The sequence below is a fragment of the Mastomys coucha genome, unplaced genomic scaffold (assembly GCF_008632895.1).
Source record: "Mastomys coucha isolate ucsf_1 unplaced genomic scaffold, UCSF_Mcou_1 pScaffold13, whole genome shotgun sequence".
Classification (NCBI taxonomy): Eukaryota; Metazoa; Chordata; class Mammalia; order Rodentia; family Muridae; genus Mastomys; species Mastomys coucha.
In genome coordinates this window covers 17249593-17273063 of record NW_022196895.1, presented here as the reverse complement: position 1 = coordinate 17273063, position 23471 = coordinate 17249593, and the positions used below count along the sequence as shown (strand labels likewise).

The window sequence follows — 23471 nt, the reverse complement described above, 5'->3', positions numbered from 1 at the left end:
CTCTCTCTCTCTCTCTCTCTCTTTTTCTCTCTCTCTATCTCCCTTTCCCTCAGTCTCTCCCTCTCGACAGGGTTTCTCTGTATAGCCTTGGCTGTCCTTCAACTCACTCTGTAGACCAGACTGACATTGAACTCAGAAATCCACCTGCCTCTGCCTCCTAAGCACTGGGATTAAAGGTATTAGCTTGCTTAAGTGTCTTCATTGCTTTTCTATTACAATGACAAAACAGCAAGAACAAGATAACTTAAAAAAGAAAAAAACATTTAGTTGAGGGCTTTCTTACTGTTTCAGAGGATGAATTCCTGCCATCATATTGGGGAACATGGCAACAAGCATGCAGGTATGACCTTGGAACAGTAGCTGAGAGCTTGCATCTTGAGGCAACAACCATAAGGCAGAGAGAGTGACTAGACCCGACAAGGGCTTTTGAAACCTCAAAGCTCCCACATCTCCCCAGTGACACACACCTCATAATCTTTCCCAAAAAGTTCTTTCAACTAGGGTCTAAGCATTTAAATATGTGAACCTGTGGAGGCCATTCTTTTTAAGATTGATTGATTGGTTGGTTGATTGATTATATGTAAGTACACTGTAGCTGTCTTCAGACACTCTAGAAGAGGGCATCAGATCTCATTACAGATGGTTGTGAGCCACCATGTGGTTGCTGGGATTTGAACTCAGGACCTTTGGAAGAAGTCAGTGCTCTTAACCACTGAGCCATCTCTCCAGCCCAGCATTTCTATTTTTTATCCATATCTTCATCAGTTTTTTTTTTTAAAGATTTATTTTATTTATTTTATGTGTATGAGTATACTGTAGCTGTACAGATGGCCGTGAGCCATCATGTGTGTGGCTGCTGTTGATCTCAGGACCTCTGCTGGCCCAGGTTGCTCTGGTATAATTTACTGCAGCTGTCTTCAGACCAGAAGAAGACGTCAATCTCATTGCAGGTGGTTGTGAGCCACCATGTAGTTGCTGGGATCCGAACTCAGGACCTTTGGAAGAGCAGTCAGTGCTCTTACCAACTGAGCCATCTTCATCAGTTTTAATTAATTAAACAATAAGGTCTTGTAACTATTTTTTTTTTTTTTTTTTTTTTTGGTATTTTTGAGACAGGGTTTCTCTGTGTAGCCCTGGCTGTCCTGGAACTCACTCTGTAGTCCAGGCTGACCTCGAACTCAGAAATCCGCCTGCCTCTGTCTCCTAAGTGCTGGGATTAAAGGCGTGTGTCACCACTGTCCAGCGACTTACTAATTTAAACAATTATTAAGAACTTAATTTTGGGGAAGGGGTAATCATTTAGTCTAACTTTTCTGCACCACATAGTACAGTTTCTATAGTTTCTGGTTAGCAGTCCCTGTTTACAGTATTATGTCTGACTAAACATAGGTTACTGCAGGGCCAATTATTGGGCTTTCTTTTGTTTTTTCAGATGTTGGTAATTATCTTTTATATCATTTTGCTCAGCGTTCTTTGTATTCTCTCACCCTTCTTGAGTAGGACTTTGAACTTGTCAGGTCAAAGATCTTTATCAAGTCTCCTTTCAGAGTCTTTTCTCTCTATCACTGGTGTCTCCAGTGAGGATGATATCATCCACAGGGGAGTTGAATATTATTACTTAGGGGGCAAAATAGTTATTGCAGGGGTTATTTTTCCAGAGTCATGTCCCTGCATGTTTGTTGTGTAATTTCAAACTTGCATAGTATGTGCATGACCCCAAACTGGGAAAAAGATGGGAGGGAAGGAGTGTTTAGGAATAAAGTCTAAAGACTGCTGGAAATGGTGGCTCATGCATATAATCTTAGCATTCTGAAGGTTTAGACAGGAGGGTTGCTCTCAGTTCAAGGCCAGCCTGGGATATAGATTGAGACTGTCTCAAAACAAACAAACAAACAAACAAACAAACAATCAAAAAGTGTAAGGGCATGGTGGCACACGCCTTTAATCCCAGCACCTGGGAGGCAGAGGCAGGTGGATTTCTGAGTTCGAGACCAGCCTGGTCTATAGAGTGAGTACCAGGACAGCCAGGGCTACACAGAGAAACCCTGTAAGAATATTCATTGGTTGCTGAGAATTGAACTCAGGACCTCTGCTCACTTCAACCCCTCTTGCTCTGGCCCAAAGATTTACTTATTATTATATGTTAGTACATTGTAGCTGTTTTCAGACACAGCAGAAGAGGGCATCATTAAGATCTCATTATGGGGCTGTTGAGATGTCTCAGTGGGTAAGAGCACCTCCTGCTCTTCCGAAGGTCCTGAGTTCAAATCCCAGCAACCACATGGTGGCTCACAACCACCTGTAACAAGATCTGACGCCCTCTTCTGGTGCATCTGAAGACAGCTACAGTGTACTTATTTATAGTAATAAATAAATCTTTGGTCCGGAGCAAGCAGGGTCCTAAAAAGTCAATTCTCAACAACCACCAGATGAAGGCTCACAACTATGTTTAACTACAATGTGTACTCATATACATGAAATAAATAAATTTAAAAATAAAAAGATCTCATTATGGATGGTTGTGAAACACTTATGTGGTTGGTGGGATTTGAACTCAGGACCTTCGGAAGAGCAGTCAATGCTCTTAACCGCTGAGCCATCTCACTAGCCCAATAATATTTCCTAAGAAAATAAAAGATAGCTTAGAGTGGTTTTATTTTTTGTTAGGGTGTTTTACCTGTGTGTATATTTTATGCACCACACATATACAGTAGCTGTAGAGGCTAGAAGAGAGTGTTGGATCTTCTGGGACTGGAGTTACAGATAGTTGTGAGCCACCATGTGGATGCTGGGAACAGAACCCGTGCCCTCTGGAAAACAGAGCTAATTCTCTTAACCACTAGGCATCTTTCAAGCCATTTAAGATAAATGAAAATGTATTTTATAGTTGACTGATGGTTTACCTGAACCAGTTAGAATTGTTTTCGTTCAGATTTGATACTTTCCCTCTTGTCTTATGTCACCTCTTAAGAAACCTGTTTCTTCTCAGCTTTAACTCAGAAGAGGCTCTTCGCCCTGCTGTGAGGCACATTGGGCTGCTCAGGGCTTCTCAGCTCCTGGCAGTGAGCAACTGCAACTATCTGGACTTGTTTGCATGGTCTTTAGTCTTGTGGATGTTCTGGAAATCTTTCTTTATCTTGTGTTCTCCATTCCTCACCCCTTCCCCCTGGAACAATTCTTAGTTGGAAGTAGAATTTGAATGGTTAGTTAGTGTTCTGATTACTTTTATGAATATTGCAGATTTTTGTCCTTCATACTTTATATTGGCTCTTATATTGAAATTTTACTGTTTGCTATTTGTCTTGTTTTGTTTAAAACTATTTCTGTGGTGCATGCTTTTAATCCCTGCAGAAGCAGGAGGGTATCTGAGCTTGAGGACAGCCTGGTTTACATAGTGAATTCCAGGATAGCCAGAACTACTTTTACTTATTTACTTCTTTTTAAAGAATGTTAACTCAGAATATTGATAGATTAATTAATTGTTAGTGGCTTTTTATCTTTCAGTTTTATTTTGTGCCTCTTATCTCATTCATACTCTTTCTGTTTGGTCTCTTTACATGTTGGAAAGTTCCTGATATCTGTTAAATGCTTGTTTCCTGTTTCACATTGAGGTGCTAAGATTAAGATGTTTTGGCTGGACAGTGGTGGCGCACGCCTTTAATCCCAGCACTTGGGAGGCAAAGACAGGTGGATTTCTGAGTTTGAGGCCAGCCTGGTCTACAGAGTGAGTTCCAGGACAGCCAGGGCTACACAGAGAAACCCTGTCTCAAAATAAAAAAAAAAAAACCCAAACCAAACCAAACCAAACCAAAAAACCCAACCAGACAAAAAAAATGAAGATGTTTCTTCCTGGGTGCTAAGTACACTCATCAGTCAGTCCTTTATTTTGGGTAAGGCTGTGTAGATTTGGAGGTGTCTGGTTTCCAGGGTTATATATGTAATTATTTTCTTTGGGGCAGTTTAGTTTCTCTGAGATGGATTTTTTAGAAATCTGTTAACTATGGTAGTAGATTTAATTAGTTTTTTTTTTTTTTTGGTTTTTGAGACAGGGTTTCTCTGTGTAGCCCTGGCTGTCCTGGAACTCACTCTGTAGACCAGGCTGGCCTCTAACTCAGAAATCCGCCTGCCTCTGCCTCCCAAGTGCTGGGATTAAAGGCATGCGCCACCACCGCCCGGCAGTGGATTTAGTTTTAAGTAGTTTGTTGTAGTAGCTTTCTCTAGATAGTTTATAGGAATAGTGTAGCTATTACTTGATTGTGAAGACTTTCCTAATTATATTGCTTGTATTCTCAGAGCCCTTCTAACATTTCTACTCCAGAGTATTGTGTGCTTTTTTGCTTTTAAAAGCAGGCAGAGATACTACCGTAGCTGAACTGTTTAGACAAATTTTTTAGAAACCTATTAGAATTAAACAAAGGAAAATTATTTCTTCAGCTTTTCCCCTTTCAAGACACCTCTTTTCAGTTTATTTATCTGGCTAATGGGGATTGAGCCCCAGGCCCTGCACACGTTAATATGTATGTGCACTCAACCACTGAGCTACATCCTCAGAGCATAGCTTTATTTTTATGTCTTTGAAAACTAGGAATGAAATATAAGGAAGTTCAGAATTAATTTGAATAAAATTCCACCGTGACAGATTGATGCTCTTGGGAGTTATTTTAAAAGCAAGTTTATCCATTCTAATACAGTGTTAGGTATGTTGAAGTTTGAATCTAGTTTTCACTTTTAGACTGAGTTCCATACTTTTCACTGGTTCTGTTTAAGCAGTAGATGTTAGACATTTACCTCATAAACCTGGCTTACCAGTGCCATGTTTTCATTATCAGCTAGCATTCCTTGGAAAGACACTTTCATGGAATTAAAAGAATCCTCGTTACATACAGGTATTTCTTATGATGGTCTCCCTTTCCAGATTGTTCCCATGGTACTCCTTAGCTGTGGCCCAGTGATCCCTTCCCCAGTACTTGTCATATTTGTGCCAGTTAACATACCTAGTTTCTCTGGTGAGAACGTGGTCTTCTGGTGCCTTTTAAACTTTTATCTTTCCTTTTTTTTTAAAAAAAAAAGATTTATTTATTTATTTAATGCATATGAATACAAACTGTAGCTGTACAAATAGGTGTGAGCCTTCACCTGGTTGTTTAGGACCTCTGCTTGCTCCAGTCAGCCTTGCTCACTCAGGCCTAAAGATTTAATTATTTAATTATAAATAAGTACACTCTAGCTGTCTTCAGACGCATCAGAAGAGGGTGTCATATCTCATTATGGATGGTTGTAAAGCACCATGTGGTTGCTGGGATTTGAACTCAGGAACTTCAGAAGAGCAGTCAGTGCTCTTACCCGCTGAGCCATCTCACCAGCCCAACTTTTACCTTTTCATCGTCTATCTTTTTGTGTTTATTTTTTGATTTATAATATTATTCCTAAATCAATACATTCTCATAGAATAGTCTGGTTTGAACTACACATTTCACTTTGATAAAAAGGAAAAACATACTATCCCTTTCTTACTGGGGCAAAATGTGTTGTATAGAAGAAATACTGCTTTCAAACTCTCTCAGTAACTGAAGATGACCTTGAAGTACTCATCTCCTGCCAGCTCCCAAGTGCGTGCTTGGCTTGTTGAAGAACGCTTTCACAGGTTATCATGGCTGCTATTTCACTCGCCAAGAAAAAAAAAAAAAGAGAGAGACTAGGAACAAAATAGTGATATCATCCCAAACTATGTACAAGCATTTTTAAGGTGGGAGATTAATTGTTACAGTAAGTGTTAAACACTAAAATTAAAAAGTAATATTTCAGCCAGGCACGGGTGGCACACACCTTTAATCCCAGCACTTGGGAGGCTGAGGCAGGTGGATTTCTGGGTTCGAGGCCAGCCAGGGCTACATAGAGAAACCCTGTCTCCAAAAACCAAAAACCAAAAAACCAAACCAAAACAAGAAAAAGTAATGTTTCTCCCCACTTCATACAAACAGCATAATATTAAAAATAAAACAAAAATAGTTTAGTTGCAGTTAACAAAGTTAAAGGTAGACAGAGGAATCACACATTTTTATAGCACCTCAGGAAAATATATGGCTGAGTGAAAAACTTAACCTGTCTGAAAGATGAAAACACATTTCTGCCTTGCTTCACACACTCGTGCTTAATGTCTAGCATCTGTTTTCACTGTGCCCATGAAGTATGTCAGAGTGTGTAGCTTGCTTTTTTCTTTTTTCTTCAATTTAATTAAATTTTATATAGTTTTATAAATGTCTGTGTTTATAAAGTTCCAAAGTCGAATCATGAAACATAGTTGGTATTGTAGCTCAGCAGTCAAGTACCTGTCGATGGTACATGAAATTCTGAGCTTGATCATTAGTACCACATAAACCCTATCTGGTGGCACATACATGCAGCCCAGCACTTGAGAGTTGGAGGCTAAAGGGTCTGAAATGTATTAGTTTAATTTCTGTTGGCTCTGGTTAAATACCCTGACAAAAGCAATTGAGGTTTACTCTGGGTAAGAAATGCCAGTCATGGCATGTTACTTTGTCAACCTCAAGTAGAATGAGAATAGGAGAAGAAGGGGCCAGGCTAGAAAACCCTGAAGCCTACCACTAGTGATATATTTCCTCCAGCAAGGTTCTACCATCTAAAGATTTCATAGCCTTTCTAAACAGTGCCATCAGCTGGGGGACATTTTACATTCAAACCACAAGGACTTAAGGTTACCCTTGGCTTCACAATTCAAGCCAGCTTAGGCTATATGAAACCCCTATTTCAGACACTAAAACAAAAGACCAGACCTGTAGTGCAGAGAGACTTAGCTTCTATGTCCACCTTCTTCCTCTCCCACTCTCCCTCCTCTCTCTCCCTCTTTCCTTTCTTCTTCCCAAGAGGTAATTGATTTGGCTTTTTTCTTGTGGTAGAGCTTGGGATCAAGCCCAGGGCCTCGTGCATTCTAGCAAATTTCTTACCACAGATCTTTATCCAAAGCCCACACGTGTTAACTTAATTTTTTTATTGTTTTTGAAAATATAAACAAATGTATATGTAGCTTTTTACATCTTTTTCCTTTTCTTTCACAAAAATGCATACTTTTTGGCTGCTCCTTTGTCTTCTTGTTTTTGAGACACAGTTTGGTTCTGTAGTCTTGGTTGGCTTTGAACTCATAGCCATCCTCTTGCTACCTCAGACTTCTAAGTGCTGGGATTACAAGCTTGGGCCACCATGCCTAACTTTGGCTGTTGTTGATTTTATTTTATAGCCTTATGAAGAGAGTTTCCTCATTCTCTTTCAGTTACATAGTATACCATCTAATGGATTGATCATACATAGTTTACATAGTGTTTCATTTAATGTGCGGGCTATACATAGTTTATATAGTATAACATTTAATGGATGGATTATAGTTTATATAGTGTACTACTTAATACATGGCCCATACATAATTTACATAGTGTATCATTTAATACATGGCCCATACATAATTTACATAGTGTATCATTTAATGGATGGGCTATACATATTTTCCATAGTATATCTTTTAATAGATGGACCATACATATTTTACAGAAGGTGCCAATAATGGATGGGCTATATACAGTTTACATAGTATACCATTTAATGGATAGACCATAGTTTATATAGTGTACCATTTAATAGATGGACTGTAACTTAGTCTACCTTTTTTCTCTTAAAATGTTTTTGATATAATCTGCCATGTAGCCCAGGATGGCCTCAAACTCCTGACCTTCCTGGTACTACCAAATAGAAACTTTTCCCCATGACTACAGCTTTGTTGTTGTTGTTTATTTTGTTAATTTTTAAGCAACTGTAAGTCAACAAAGGTGAACAACTAATCAAAATTGTTATGGCTATATAGTCATTTCTGTGAAATGAGCCATTTTCTGTGAGATACTGTAGCTTTACTTACTTAGTTTTGGATAACTCTTTTCTTGGTACTGATAGTAGATTAAAAACACATGAAATTTTTAGCTGGAGATTATTTGATTTGGAAAGAAGAATTTTTGTGGTTGGTGAGAAAATTAGTTTCCTATTGTGACAAATGCATATAGTTGTGTCATTCATTCTCCATTTCCATGAAGACTATAATATTGTTGGGAAATGTTATAACAACATCCTCCCAACCAAACTGCAAGTAAGAGTGTTTCTTATAGAATATTGTTGTAGTTAATTTTTACCCCCTTTGGGATATGGTCTTTCTGTGTTGTGCTATGTAGACCAGGCTGGTCTTGAACTCAGAGATCTGTCTGCCTCTGCCTCCCCAGGCTGGAATTAAAGGTGTGTGCTCCCATACCTGGCTGCAGTAAAAAAAAAAAAAAATTGTCTGTATATTTCTCTGGTTTTGGTGATACAAATGATAGTTTATACAGGTAACCAAAAGTCAGACAGGGCTACACAGGGAGATACTATCTCAAAAAAACAAAACAAAACAAGTAACAAAAAGCTTATTTGGTACCAGATGAGATAATGGTATTTGGTTAACATGTATAGTTTCTTCTACCTTTGTAGCCATTTATACCCGGTCCTCCAGCCTTCCCCTTAGAAGTGCTTGGATTACAGGATATATATATATGTATATATATATATATATAAATAATATATTATATATTAATAATATAATATATTAATTATAATATATTATAATTAATAATATATTATAATATATTATATATAATATATATTATATATTAATATATATAAATAAATATATATAAATATATATAAATAAATAAATAACTATGTCTGCCTATCTGGCTTCACCCAGCACCCTTTCTTTTTGCTTTCTATTTCTGTGTTACTCAGCTGTTTGAGACCTGATCTTACTTTATACCCAGGCTGATGTCAGGTTTGTCATTCTTCTCCTTCTGCTCCAGACTCTTGAGTGCTGGGATTAGAGGCACAAACCACCATACCTGACTAAGTTTAAGTATGTTCAATTAAAAAAAAAAAAAATGTAAAGTTAACTGCTGGGGAGTTGACTTGATTATAAAGTAATTATATTCTTGAAATTCTCTTTACAAAGGCTTTGATGTATCAGTGAGATGGTTCAAAGAGTAAAGTGATTGTTGCTGCAAACCTGACCACCTGAGTTCAATTCCCAGAACCCATGGTGTAAGCAGAGGACCAACCTAAAAGTTATCCTCTGACCTCCACAGGCGTGCACACACATACACTCACACATACTCCTCACACACACACACACACACAGTATTGATAATTTGTAAAAATTTAAAAGGCATTGTTGTAGTCATACACAAGTTGTCAGGTTATAGAATTTTTGAGCCTTATCCATCTTGACATTTTGAGCCAGGTGATTGATTGTGTGTCTGGAGCTGTTTTGCTCTGTGTATTCATAGATGTTTTTGAGTTTCTGATCTTTTCCCTTTAGCACCAGTAGTCATGTCTCCTTCTCTATTATGGCAACCAAAACTACCTTCCAATACTGTCCAGCTTTTCCTGAGGGGTGAAATCAGCCTCATTGGAGACAGTGCAGCGTGTGACCTTTTATGAACAGGATCTGCTTGTGACCATGAGATGGCTGGTTCAGGGGCCTAAAGTTTAGTTCTCATAAGTCCATGGTTCTGGGATGCTGCACAGGCTCAGGAGTGACACTTTCATTCTGTAAACATGAGTAGTTCCATTTATAAATGTATTTGCCTGAATAGCTTAAAACATGGATGTTATAATATGCTATATATCTCTAAATATGTGAATGATTTGATGTATTTATATAACATTCTGCATCTACAAATGAGAGAAATGTGCTGTTTGCCTTGATATCAAATATATCTTAAAGCACAGATAACAATACTGTTTACTACTAGAAATTACTATCTTTCTTTTATAAACTGATTCTGCTGAATTTAACCATTTTGCATGTTGTTAATTTTAGCTACTACTCCATGGTTTGAGTCTTACAGAGAGACCTTTCTGCAGTCCATGCCAGCATCAGATCATGAGTTTCTGAATCACTATTTAGCGTGTATCCTTTAAGTTATCTGAAAGCCAGGAAGTTGTTAATGGTACAAACAAAGACAAAATTTTCAAGAAGCAATAAAGAATGGAGACTTCTTTTTTATTGGTAATGATATCATGTTCAAAATTATTTTATTTAATTTTATTTGGATTTTCTGGTATGCGTACTTGAGGTATGTATGTGAATGTAGTGTATGTATGGTGTATACTTATGTAGGAGTGCAAATGTATATGCTTGTGCACATGGAGGTCAGAGGACGAGGTCCTCCCTTAGATGTTTAGGCTGGCCTGGAACTCTCACTAGAGTGCAGTCATAGCCTTGAACTTGAAACTCTCTTGTCTCAGCCTCCTGAGTAGCTGGGACTAACAGGCTTGTGCCATGGGGCCTGGCCAGAAGATCTCTCCTAGAATTTATATTAATAAAGTAGTGTTTATCATTGAGAGATGTGATAATTTCCCTGACATTATGGTTATAAGGTATGCTGGTGGCATCGTCTGCTGAAGCTGAGCCTATGGAACAGTTTTCAAAGTTGTCACAGGAACAGCATCGAATTCAGCACAACAGTGATTATTCCTACCCTAAGTGGTTTATCCCAAATACACTTAAATATTACGTGCTTTTGCATGATGTAACTTCAGGAGATGAACAGAGGTAAGTGTTTCTTTTAAAATTTTGTTTTATTTTTATTTTTATTTTTATTTATTTTTATATATATATATGAGTACATTGTAGCTGTCTTCAGACACACCAGAAGAGGGCATCAGATCCCATTACAGATGGTTGTGAGCCACCATATAGTTGCTGGGAATTGAACTCAGGACCTCTGGAAGAGCAGTCAGTGCTCTTAACCACTGAGCCATCTCTCCAGCACCTGTTTTTTTTTTTTTAAAAAAGAGAATCACATCTTTCTGATTTGTATGTGTGTGTGAACTCACATGCATATTTGTATGTGTCATGGCACACATATGGAGGTCAGAGGATATGTTTTAGGAGTTGGTTCTCTTCCATCATGGGAGCCTGGTAATTGAATTTAGGTTATTGGTAGCAAGTGACTTACTGAGCTGTCTTACTGTTCCCTAAAATGAATTCTTGTAATATAAACATAAAAATAATTTTGTTTATGCTTTAGAGTTTACTTTGGCATTTGTTTCAAGGTGTAGGTCAGATTAACCTTGTTTCATACTATTCTTTTTTTTCTTAGATATTTTCTTTATTTACATGTAAATTTCTCCATTCCCAGTTTCCCCTCCAAAAAACAAAGAAACAAACAAAAACAACAAAAACAAACCCCTGTTGCCTCCCCCCTCCCCATGCCTGCCACTTCACCCTCTCCCACTTATTGGCCCTGGCATTCCCCTACACTGGGGCACAGAACTTTCACAGGGCCGAGCTCCTCTCCTCCTATTGATGATCAAATTGCCATCCTCTATTATACACATGCTGCCAGAACAATCAGACCCCTCCATGTGCAGTCCTTGGTTGGTGGTTGAGACCCTGGGAGCTCTGAGGGTACTAGTTAGTTCATATTGTTGTTCGTCCTAAGGGGCTGCAAACCCCTCAGCTCCATTGGTCCTTTCTTTAACTCCTTCACTGGGGACCCTGTACTCAGATCAATAGATGTCTGTGAGCCTCTACATCTGTATTAGTCAGGTACTGTCAGAGCCTCTCAGGAGATAGCTATATTTAGGCTGGCTTGCCCTTCCTTCAGTCTCTGCTCCATAGTTAATCTCTGCAACTCCTTCCGTGGGTATTTGGTTCCCCCTTAATATCTGATTGCCACTTGGGACTTGTAATTTATAATTCTTATTTTTGAACATAATGTTCACTGATTGAGATATTGGTAATGATATAAGTAGTTGAGATTGAGCCTACATTCTATGTATTCTAAGCACAGTTTACCTTTGAGCAATAACTCTATCCTCTAATTAATTTTCTAAAAATTCAGAAACAGAGCAGATACTTCTTGTGGACTATTCATTTTTAGGATTAAAAAGACACATCTAAAATCCATTGGTATATGCAAAAAATAATGTGAGCTGGTTATTAAATTTACTTTGATTCAGTTGAATATGGTTTATCTCCTGTATTGAATGGTTATAATAAGGATGTTCAGTTGACAGTCAAGAATTAGGCCAAAGAATCTTAATTTTTTTGTATAATTTTGCTCTGTGTGTGTGTGTGTGTGTGTGTGTGTGTGTACATCCCAGCATGCATGCATGTAAGGTCAGGAGACACTTGAAAGGACCAGTTCTCCTACCATGTGGGTCCAGGGGATAGAACTCTCAGGTCTTCAGACTTGACAGCATACACATCTGCAAGCCATCTGAAGAGCCCAGATCCTAGGATTTTAGCAGTACTATTAATAAAGTAAGCAGGAATTTTACTTCAGCTTGTATATACACAAACATTTCTGTATTTATTTATATACATTGTTTTATAACTTTTACTAACCTAGCCTTAATAAGATGGTATATGATTTTGTTTTTGCTAGGATGATTATTTGTATAATATCAGCATTTGCCTATGAATAAGTCTTCATATTTTCTAGATATCCCCCTCCCCTCAAGATAGCCAATTGACTGCGAATAGCTATGTAAACTAGACTTGGGGCTAGATATGTATGTAGCTCAATGGTAGATCTTACCTTTTTTGAGGCCCTGGGTTCAATATACAGGCTTGAAAGAATTAAAAAATTATAAATAAACAAGCAGACTGGACTTAGAATTTCATTTCTCAGTGTACTCTTTGCTTCTTAGGTTGTCACATTTTAATTCATTTTCTCTACCAACAACAAGCATGTATAGTAGCTCCTTCCCTCCATCCCTCCCTGCATTCCTCCCTTCTGTCTCTCCAATTTCAAGTAACCTAAGCTGAGTTCAAACTTGGTATGTAGCTGAAGGTGGTGTGTGTGTGTGTGTGTGTGTGTATGTGTGTGTGTGTGTGGTTTTTCGAGACAGGGTTTCTCTGTGTAGCCCTGGCTGTCCTGGAACTCACTCTGTAGACCAGGCTGGCCTTGAACTCAGAAATCCACCTGCCTCTGCCTCCCAAGTGCTGGGATCAAAGGTGTGTGCCACTACCACCTGGCAGAGTGTTTTTTTTTTAATCTGAAAAGTAGTCCAAGGCTTCAGCCACTGTAACTTTTTCAAGAATAAAGAGTAAGTCTGTTTAATGAAGGTTTCATCCACTTTGGTGTAGTTCTCTTTTCTTCTTTGTCCTATAAAAAATTTTCGATGTTACGATTTTCATTTATTTTTTTATTTTTTTTTAAAGCTTTCTTTATTTATTGTATGTAAGTACACTGTAGCTGTCTTCAGACACCCCAGAAAAGGGTGTCTGATCTCATTAAGGATGGTTGTGAGCCACCATGTGGTTGCTAGGATTTGAACTCAGGACCTTTGGAAGAGTAGTCAGCGCTCTTAACCGCTGAGCCATCTTTCCAGACCATGGTTTTCATTTATTAATAAAGAGTTTAAAAATATTTTCAAATTATGCTTTCTGAAGCTGAGTTCTCACAGTTGACATAAAGCTGCTGACCTGTATGTTTAAAGTAGCTCTTTGGAAGTAGGCAGTTTCCACTCTAGCATGTGGAGGACTCCTGGATAGATGGTCTGTGCTGTAAAGAAACTAATTTTGCTTTCTGTAGTTCCCCCAAACTAATTTGGCCTTCAGAATTGCCTATGCAACAGATCTGACTGTCTTGAAGGTAGGTTTAATTATCATGAGTTTTTGTTTACATTTCTATATTCTTTACATTTTCTGTTTTGCCTTTTTGGGGGGTTGCCCCTGGATTATTTGAAATGTCTGTTGTTAGGGTTGGATTGATGCTCAGGGTTAAGACCACTGCCACCCTTGCAGATGACTCAGAGTCATGTCCCAGCACCTACATGGAAGCTTGCAACTGCCAATAATTCATCCCCAAGGGATCCGATACCTTCTTCTAGCCTCCTTGGATTCTTGCATGCAGGTAGTGCACATCAAATCTATGCAGGCTTGCCTCCCCCCCACACACACACACATTTTAAAGAAAACTAAATAAAATAAAATCTAATGTATGGCCTCACTGGATGTTGCAGTGGTTAAAGGTTCTTGCTGCTAAGGTGATGACCTGAGTTCAAGCTCCACAACCCATGTGGTAGAAGGGAAAAAAACAACTCCTGAATGTTGTCCTCTGATGTTCACACATGCAATGTGGTATGTGTCCTTGACCTCCCCACATAAATAAAAATATAAAAGTAATATAAAGACAAGTAAAAAATTTAAGGTCTCCTAAGTTCTGTCTGAAGTTTGTCTAAGGTTATTACAATTTTTTTTCCCATTTCCTTAGAGCTGAATCAATTTATGAAGAAATGAAGCAGAAATATGGAACTCAGGGTTGCTATTTACTTAAAATCAATTCTCGAGCACCAAATCGAGCATCAGATGAACAGATACCAGATCCGTGGAGTCAATATCTCCAGAAAAATAGTATTCAAAACCAGGTACATCTAAAAACAAAACAAAACCACAAAAATTGTATTTAAATTTATTTCAAAAAGATAATGACTGTAAGATTTTTCTTTTTTGAGGGGTGTGTGGAAACAAGGTCTTTATACCTGACTGGCCTTGAACTCATTATGTAGATCAGGCTGGCCTCAAACTCACAAAGATCCAACTGTCTCTGCCTGTTGAGTGCTAAGAGCAAAGGTGTGTGCCACTAGGCCGTGAAGTTGCTATATAGTCCAGACTGTCTATTCCTATCTCTTAATCATCCTGCCTCAGTTTTCTAAGTGTTGACATTTTTGATATGCACTAGCATGGGTCTAGAAAACTTTTATTTATTAGTTCTGTAACTGAACATAGTGGGTTTTCAAAGCCAAAACAAGCACAGCCAAGACATACAAGAGGGAGAAAGATGTCTTACATGAAATGGGTGTATTGGCTGGTTTTGTGTCAACTTGACACAAGTTGTAGTTATCACAGAGAAAGGAGCTTCAGTTGAGGAAATGCCTATATGAGATCCAGCTGTAAGGCATTTTCTCATGGGGGTGGGGATCCCTTTGTGGGATGCCATCTCTGGGCTGGAAGTCTTGAGTTCTATAAGAAAGCAATCTGAGCAAGCCAGGGGAAGCAAGCCAGTAAATAACATTCCTCCATGGCCTCTGCATCAGCTCCTGCTTCCTGACCTGCTTGAATTCCTGACCTGACTTCCTTTGATGATGAACAGCAATGTGGAAGTGTAAACTGAATAAACACTTTCCTCCACAACTTGCTTCTTGGTCATGATGTTTGTGCAGGAATAGAAACCCTGACTAAGCCAGGCAGTGGTGGCGCACGCCTTTAATCCCAGCACTTGGGAGGCAGAGGCAGGCGGATTTCTGAGTTCGAGGCCAGCCTGGTCTACACAGTGAGTTCCAGGACAGAAACCCTGTCTCGAAAAACCAAACCAAACCAAAACCAAAAACCAAAAATCAAACAAAAAACAAACAGACAAACAAACAAACAAAAAACCCTGACTAAACAACGGGCAAGGTGAATAAGGGAGCCATTTTCAAAGCATTGCCACCCTTGACTAGAGGAAGCATGAGGATTTTATTTGGGGCCCATCCCTAACCTTTCTCTGTTGTATTTCTTCCCAAGCACACTCAGTTTACATTCATAATTTAAAGAAACAATAGATGTATTTATTGTTGGACATGTTCAGTTCAGAGTCATGGAGCACATGTGAAAATAAAGTTAAAGTGACAGATCGACATGTCTTTGGTCATGCTCAGTTTGCACCATAAAGTTTTAGCTGAAAATAAGGAAAGGGTGCTTTGAAGGTACACTGACATAAGAGCCTTACCCTAAAGGTACCTGCCTTGCCTAGTGGCTAACTAATACTAGTACTAATATGATTAGTTTTGATCCATCAGTATGATCTCTTAAATAAAATGGTTCATTTTGAAAAGTGAATTACATACTGTATTGGTTACCTTCTGTTGCTGTGGTAAACACCATGAAGAAAGGGCTTACAGATCCTGAGAAATTTAAGTCCATCAAGGTGGGGAAGGTATGGAAGCAGGAGTCCAAGGCTGGCCTGGTGGTCAGAAAGCAGAAAGATCATTTTTTTCTTCTATACACAGGAAGCAGACAGCAAATAGGGAGTGGTTTGAGGTTGTAAACCCTCAAAGCTACCTCAAGTGATATTTTTCCTCCAGCAAACCTCAACCTCATAAAGGTTCTAGAACTCAGCACCACCAAGTGTCCCAATACAGGAACTTATGGGGAACATTCCTCATTCATACCACAGCATGTACTAAGACTTGAATTAGATTGGCCAGCCATATAGAGATAAACATTTGGATTTATCTGTTTAATTAACCAAGAATGTACTCAGGAGGCAGAGACAGGTGGATTTCAATGAGTTCAAGGCTAGCCTGGTGTACAAAGTGAGACCCAATCTCACATCCCCCACTCCCCAAACCCCTATCTCCCAAATTAACTAAGAATGTTCTTAGTCTGTTCTGTTATCTCCTTGCTGGGGTTGCCTTCTTACATTTCCACCATGTTGTTCTTTGGCCACTTTGTGAGCTCATACTTTCAAGTTGACTATAGTGTTGGTTATTTGATGTTGAAGTAGATAGTTGTAAAGTTTACTTTTTTCACAAAGTTAAATAATACAGTGTGATTCTTGATAGAGTCAATGCCATGACTTTTTGTTTGTACAAATTTAACTTTTTCTGTTTGTCAGTGGTAGTGCACACTTTTAATCTCAGCACTCAGGAGGCAGAGACAGGTGGATCTCTTTGAGTTTGAGGTCAGCCTGGTCTATAGAGAGAATTCCAAGATGGACTGGTCTAGACTGGTCTTGAGAATACAAACAACAACAAAAGGATTTGACTTTTTTGTTTAAAAGAAAAAATTTTCAAATAAATGGAAAATATATTTTGTATAGCTACCCTACTTTATTTGCTCTTTATGTGATATTTGAAAGCCATTTTACAAGATATAATTATTGATCTTATAGAAATATTGATTAAAAATTTATTTCTTTAGTTTTCTGTCATATAGATTTTTAATCTAGACATAGTGTCTAATATTTTACTCATTTTTTAAAATATTTATTGATTTATTGGTTTTTACTTATAAATGTGAGTTTCTACAGGCGTTGGAAACCTGGAACTGTAGCCAAGGGTGGTTAAGAACTATTGATGTGGGTGTTAAGAACTGAACTAGAGCTCTCTATAAGAGCAGTGAGTGCTCTTAAACACTAAGCCATCTCTCCAACCCATTTTATTCACTTTAATACTGAAATAATGCTGTCTTTCTTTTTTTTTTTTGATTTATTTATTTCATGTGTATGAGTACACTGTAGCTGTACAGATGGCCATGAGCCATTATGTGTGGCTGCTGGGAATTGAACTCAGGACTTCTGCTGTCACCGCTCCCTCCAGCCCCGCTCGCTCTGTTCTCATTGCGGGTGGTGGTGAGCCACCGGTTGCTGGGATCCAAACCCAGGACCTTCAGAAGAGCAGTCAGTGCTCTTACCTGCTGAGCCATCTCGCCAGCCCATCTGGCTTTCTTTCATACTATGGTAGGGGGGGAGGGAATCTTTAGACATAAATGAACCCAAATCAGCTGACTATACAACAGCCTTTTTTTTTTTTTTAATGTTCATGTCATGTAGTAGTAGTAGTAGTGTAGGGTTCAAGGATGACCTAGAGTTCAATGCCTTTCTAGAACTGAGTACTGTGTTGGGTATTTCTCACAACCCTTCAGTATATTCAGAATCTACTCTTGCTAGCATTATGTTTATGACCTAGGAGATTTTGAAGTTGTTCTTTTCTCCTCCTGCCTGATTTTGGCAGGCTTTTCCTCTGCCATTATTTTTTTAGGATTCATGGGCATATTTATGTGCCTATATAAACATCTGCATGAATATTGAGATGAATTTGAAATGGAGATCATTTAAATGCTGAAGAATTATCTTAGTTAACTGAGTATGAAAGGAATTAAAATATAGCATGACAGAACAGAGGGCCAGAAGACAAGAGTATTGCTTTTTCAAGTTCATGAAGCCACGTTCAGCAGGAGAATCATAGGTATTAGTGTATTTGGCAGTATTTAAACATGGTTAATTATATTGCTAATGCTTTGCATTTTGTTTTGCTAGGAATCATATGAAGATGGCCCTTGTACTATGACCTCCAGTAAGAATTCTGATAGTAACTTGCTTTCATTGGATGGACTAGATAACGAAGTCAAAGGTCTTGTTACGCTTTCTAAGTTCTCTTTTGGCTGAAAGTATTTGTTGTTATTAAAGTACTCTTGTTGTATGGTGATGGCACATGCCTTTAATCCTAGCACTCAGGAGGCAGAGGCAGGTGGATCTCTGTTAAAAAAAAAAAAAAAAAAAAAGCCAGCCTGAGCTAGTTCTAGGACAGTTAAGACTACCCAGAGAAACCCCGTGTCAAACAAACAAACATACATCCTTGACATATCCCTAGTCCCTTTTCTTTAAAAACTTAAAAAATTTATTGTAAGTTATATTGTTTGTGTGTCTGAATATGGGTACCAGAGGAGGTCATACGCACGAGATCCATCTTAAGCTAGAGTATACAGGTGTTCATGAGCTGCCTGATGTGGATGCTGGGAACTGAACTCAAGTCCTCTTCAAGAGCAGTGCATTCCCCTAACTACTGAGCCATCTTTCCAGCCCCAACTCTTTCTTTTAAAATTTTAAGACAAGGTCTTGTCTAAGTTATCAGACTCTGCTTTAAATTAGGATTTTCTTGTCTCAGCTCCTTAAGTAGCTACTGCTTTTGCAGAGGACCTGTCTTTGAATTTAAAAATTCTCTTTTTGTACTTCTCAAGTTCTGGGAGGGTAGCTATGTACCAACATACCTGGCTCAAAAGTTAAAAGTCCTTTGAATTCTGGATTTTGTTGTTGTGTTATAATAGTGGGTTATGAGGGCTATAGACAGGGATCAATGGTTTTTGCTCAATGGTTTCTGCTCTTGCAGAGGACCCTGAGTTAGATCTCAGTACCCATGCCAGAGCACTCACATCTTTGTAACTCCAGCTCCAGAGGGAGGGATGTGTGCCTTCTGTTAGCCTCCATAGGCTTCATGTACACACAAACAAAAATTTAAAAAAAAAAGGTCATTTTTAGGTCAATCAGTTTACTAATATCACATTAGAAAGAGAATAACAGTCAGCTTTCTCTTTTAGAAAGCCAGGGAAATGTGATATACAGCATAATATCCCAGGTTCATATAATTTTTAGAACTATATTCCTATATTTAAAGCTGTAGTTGTGATAATGATATCTCTAAAATTTGTTTTGTTGCTCTCATTGTGTAGTGCAGACTAGCCTGGAACTCACTATCTGCCTATGAACTTGAGATCCATTTGTCTCAGCTTTCTAAGTGTTGGGAATTTAGGCATGTGCTACCATGTGCAGCTGTTGCAGTTTTTTTATAGCTCATTTACATGCTATTTAGCAACAATCTGTTACATAAAGCAGCCTGTTTTTAGGATCCTCCCTGCTTCAGGAATACTCAAGCGCCTTACTTAAAAACTTTTATTACAAATATTTATGAATATGTGTGCGCACGCTCTATGGCATATATGTAGAGACCAGTGAACAACTCGTAGTGTGATGATTCTTTCCCTTCACATATGGAGTCCAGGGTCAAACTCAGTTTTCAGGCAGCTTTCCCTGAACCATCTCCCCAGTTCAAGCCTTTAATTTGGAATGGAAAAATGTTAATGGTATTTCATCTCAGTATACACAGAAAGAAAGGATCATCATCTTTTCCTTTAATAGTATGATAGTTTTGTTAAGTTTTCCAGTGCATTCTGAAAGTAAAAGAGAGATTTGTTTTTCAGTAGATGGCCTACCAAATAACTTCAGAGTTCATCCACTTCAAATAGACCAATGCGGTGACCCCCCTAACAATACTGATGGCTCAGGTTATTCAAAGTCTGCTTCCTCAGTACACGAGACAAAGAAAGCAAGTATTGGAGTGATTCGCGGTGCTTGTTTAACACTTACTGATCATGATAGAATTCGACAGTTTATACAAGAGTTTACATTCCGTGGCCTTTTGCCACACATAGAGAAAACAATTCGTCAGTTAAATGATCAGGTAAGACTTAAGTTTTTTTAGGTTATTAATATTCAAATTAAGTCAGTGAGTTTAAGACTTAATATTAAAAGTTTGATTTGTATTTAAAGTTTTGTTTTGATTTTTGTTTTCCGATAAACTATGACAACTGACTGAAATTAGTATCAGTGATGAAGTTTTCCTGAACCCTACTTAGATATACCAAGTCATTTTCATTTGGGATTTCTTTAGTTTATTGGACAGGTTATTTTTTTAAGATTTATTTATCAAATTTCATTTTATATGTATGAATGTTTTGCCTACATGTATGTATGTGTATCATTTTCATACTTGGTGACCACCAAGGACAGAAGAGGACATTGGAGTCCTGGAACTGGAGTTTCAGATAGTTGTTAACCACCATGTGAGTGCAGGGAACTGAACTTTAGTCCTCTGTAAAAGCAGCAAGTACTCTTAACCACTGAGCCATCGCTTCAGCCTATATTTATATTGGATACTAAGTAAAACAAAACAAAACTTCTGGTTTTGTTTTATATGTACCAGTGTTTTGGCTACATATATGTATGTGTGTCACATATGTGACTAGTCCCTCTCCCCAGAACTGGAGATATAGTTGATTGTGAGCAGCCATGTGGATGCTGAGAGCTGAACCCAGATTCTCTGCAAGAACAACAAGTGCTATGAGCATCTGAGCCAGTTCTGCAGTCCCTAAAATTTTTACAATTAGTGTTAATAAAATAATTGTTTACCCTATAAAGCTTAAAATTATTTTGCTTGTAGAAAATATTTCAAGCCTTTATATTTGTCAACATGTTAATTTTATTTCTAGCTAATATCAAGGAAAGGTTTGAGTCGATCTCTGTTTTCTGCCACTAAGAAATGGTTTAGTGGTAGTAAAGTTCCAGAAAAGAGCATTAATGAGCTGAAGAGTACATCTGGGTTGTTGTGAGTAAATTATTACTATATTTAACTCTACTGTATCTAACTTTGTCTAGTGTTTGAATATAAAAACAGTGATTGTCTAACAGTGATTTTAGTTTATTTGCATACTGGTCAAAGCTCAGATACTTAAGAAAGAGACTGTTTAAATTCTGATTAAAAAAACTCTTACTGGATTTTTAAATGAATTTATTTTTTATCTTTTGAGATGGAGTCTGACTCTGAGCCCGGGCTAGCTTGGGTCTTATAATGATCTTACTTCAGCTCCCCATTTAGTGGTGTTACAGGTGTGAACTACTACCACTGGCTAAGAGGCGATTTGAGAAGAAACTCTTCAGTCAGAGCAGCCCAGGTTCTCACTCTTGCTCTTAGTTGCTCACCTAGCTAAGGATATGAATCCTTATGAATGTCTTCCTTTTGGAGAAGACTCCACACGGTTCTCAGTTTACTGAGAAAGTACACTGGCCAGGACAGTTTCCTCCCTGGTGGTTAGCCTTCATGATGCTAGAAGGTGATATATAAACGACTAGGAAAAAGTCATCAGTGGTTTTACTCAGCAGAGGACGTTGGCTGTCACAGTGCCCACGTGCCAGGTCACATGTACTGGTACAGTAGAGGCATGACAGTTACCTGGGTAACCAATTGCTTTCAGGTTGGATTTAAGGCCTTCACAGGGAGTGAATTTATGTCTGATAGAGTAAATCTTTCAACAGTCCATGGCTAGAGTGGTGAAAACAAAAAAACAACAAAACTTAAATAACTCACAATATCATTTTATTTTGTACCTTTTTATTGAAGAAGGTGGAATTAGATTAGTTAGATTGGGTATTTAGTACTAGCTTTGGTACATACTTTTTTTTCTGTAGCTATATTCAGACACACCAGAAGAGGGCATCAGTTTCCATTACAGATGGTTGTGAGCCACCATGTGGTTGCTGGGAATTGAACTCAGGACCTCTGGAAGAACAGTCAGTCTTAACCACTGAGCCATCTCTCCAGCCCTGGTACATGTTTTTTTAAGGCAACATCTTGCTGAATTGTCCCATTCGTTCTTTAGCTTGGTGCTCTCCTGCTTCAGGCTCCCAAATACTGGTGCATCAATCACCACGCTGGGCTACTTGGTCTACTGTCTAAAACAAAGAATACGTTTAACAAATTCTGTTTCTTACAAAGTCTTGCTTTAATGGAAAATGATTAGTCTATTTGGGTTTTAAATTTTTTTCTGAGTTGTGTATAAGTAAGTTACCTGGTATTAACCATTTATTTACTTTAAAACTTGTCCATGGAACAAATGCTTATCTGCAGTTGAGAAGTTTCCAGGACTATAAGATAAACATATTCATTAACTTTTGACTTAAAGTAGTTTTGAAAATTGATAATCTTTTTTGAAGATAGAATTTAAAAATAGATAAAATTCATGTTCTGGGTAGTTCAACAACTTCCTCTATATTTTATATGTGATGGTGTGATGGGCTACAGATAATAAATTATTTCTCTATGTTCTAGGTATCCACCAGAAGCCCCTGAGCTTCAGATCAGGAAAATGGCTGACTTGTGCTTTTTGGTGCAGCATTATGATCTGGCTTACAGTTGTTATCACACTGCAAAGAAGGATTTTCTTAATGATCAAGCGATGCTTTATGCAGCAGGGGCCTTGGTTGGTACTCTTTGTTTATTCTGTGATGCTGGGAGTCAAGCCCAGGGCTTCCTTGCTTGCTGAGCTGTATCCCTAAGCCTTTGAAGCATTTTTAAAAATTAAACTTGACAGTCAACACTTCAGTGCATATGGGCTTCCTGTCCAGAGAAGTGCCTTTCTTCCTCTTTGTACAGTTCTGGGCTCAGAGCAGGCTTTATTTCCTCCTTCAATTCATCTTCTCATTAGAAGCTCCTCTTTATCTCAGCCCTACCAGGAGGAGATATTTGGTATTTAGATTGTATCCTCCAGCCTGTCCAACAAAGTGTGTAGGCCATCTTTCAAGTTAGCAGTCCATAGTTTTATTTGTGCTTTGTTTATGCAAACGAGTAGGTTTCAAGAGGACTGTTCCAAAACTGTTCTCTCATTCTTATTACTTTCACGGTAGCTTGTTTTGAACTGTAGGGATTTTCATTTATAAACATACAGTATTATAATAAATATACCAGTCAGGCAGTAGTGATGCACACCTTTAATCCCAGCACTTGGGAGGCAGAGGCAGGAGGATTTCTGAGTTTGAGGCCAGCCTGGTCTACAGAGTGACTTCCAGGATAGCCAAAGCTATACAGAGAAACCCTGTCTCGAAAAACAAACAAACAAACAAACAAACAAATAATAATAATAAATATACCTTATTTTTCAGTATTAAACTCACCTCTCATATAGCTGTTACCTTTGCTTACATAGCTTAAATACAATATTTATCACATATAGGTAGAAATAGGAAAAGTATACAGCCTTATAGCATAGTTTTTTGTTT

At 38.1% G+C, this 23471-nt stretch overlaps 1 protein-coding gene across 3 annotated transcripts in view; it reads left to right on the top strand.

The window, feature by feature from the left end:
- Positions 1–23471, top strand: part of Trappc8 (trafficking protein particle complex 8) — an 83733-nt gene that overhangs the window by 14651 nt on the left and 45611 nt on the right. Inside the window, exons 3-9 of one of the 3 annotated variants that reach the window (XM_031365058.1) lie at positions 9908–9997; positions 10468–10642; positions 14316–14469; positions 18123–18159; positions 19841–20100; positions 20909–21024; positions 22525–22675. In XM_031365058.1, coding sequence (XP_031220918.1) covers positions 9908–9997; positions 10468–10642; positions 14316–14469; positions 18123–18159; positions 19841–20100; positions 20909–21024; positions 22525–22675 — 983 coding nt within the window. Of the gene's footprint in view, positions 1–9907; positions 9998–10467; positions 10643–14315; positions 14470–18122; positions 18217–19840; positions 20101–20908; positions 21025–22524; positions 22676–23471 lie in introns of all 3 variants that reach the window. The other 2 variants (XM_031365057.1, XM_031365056.1) reach the window with 2 other exon arrangements.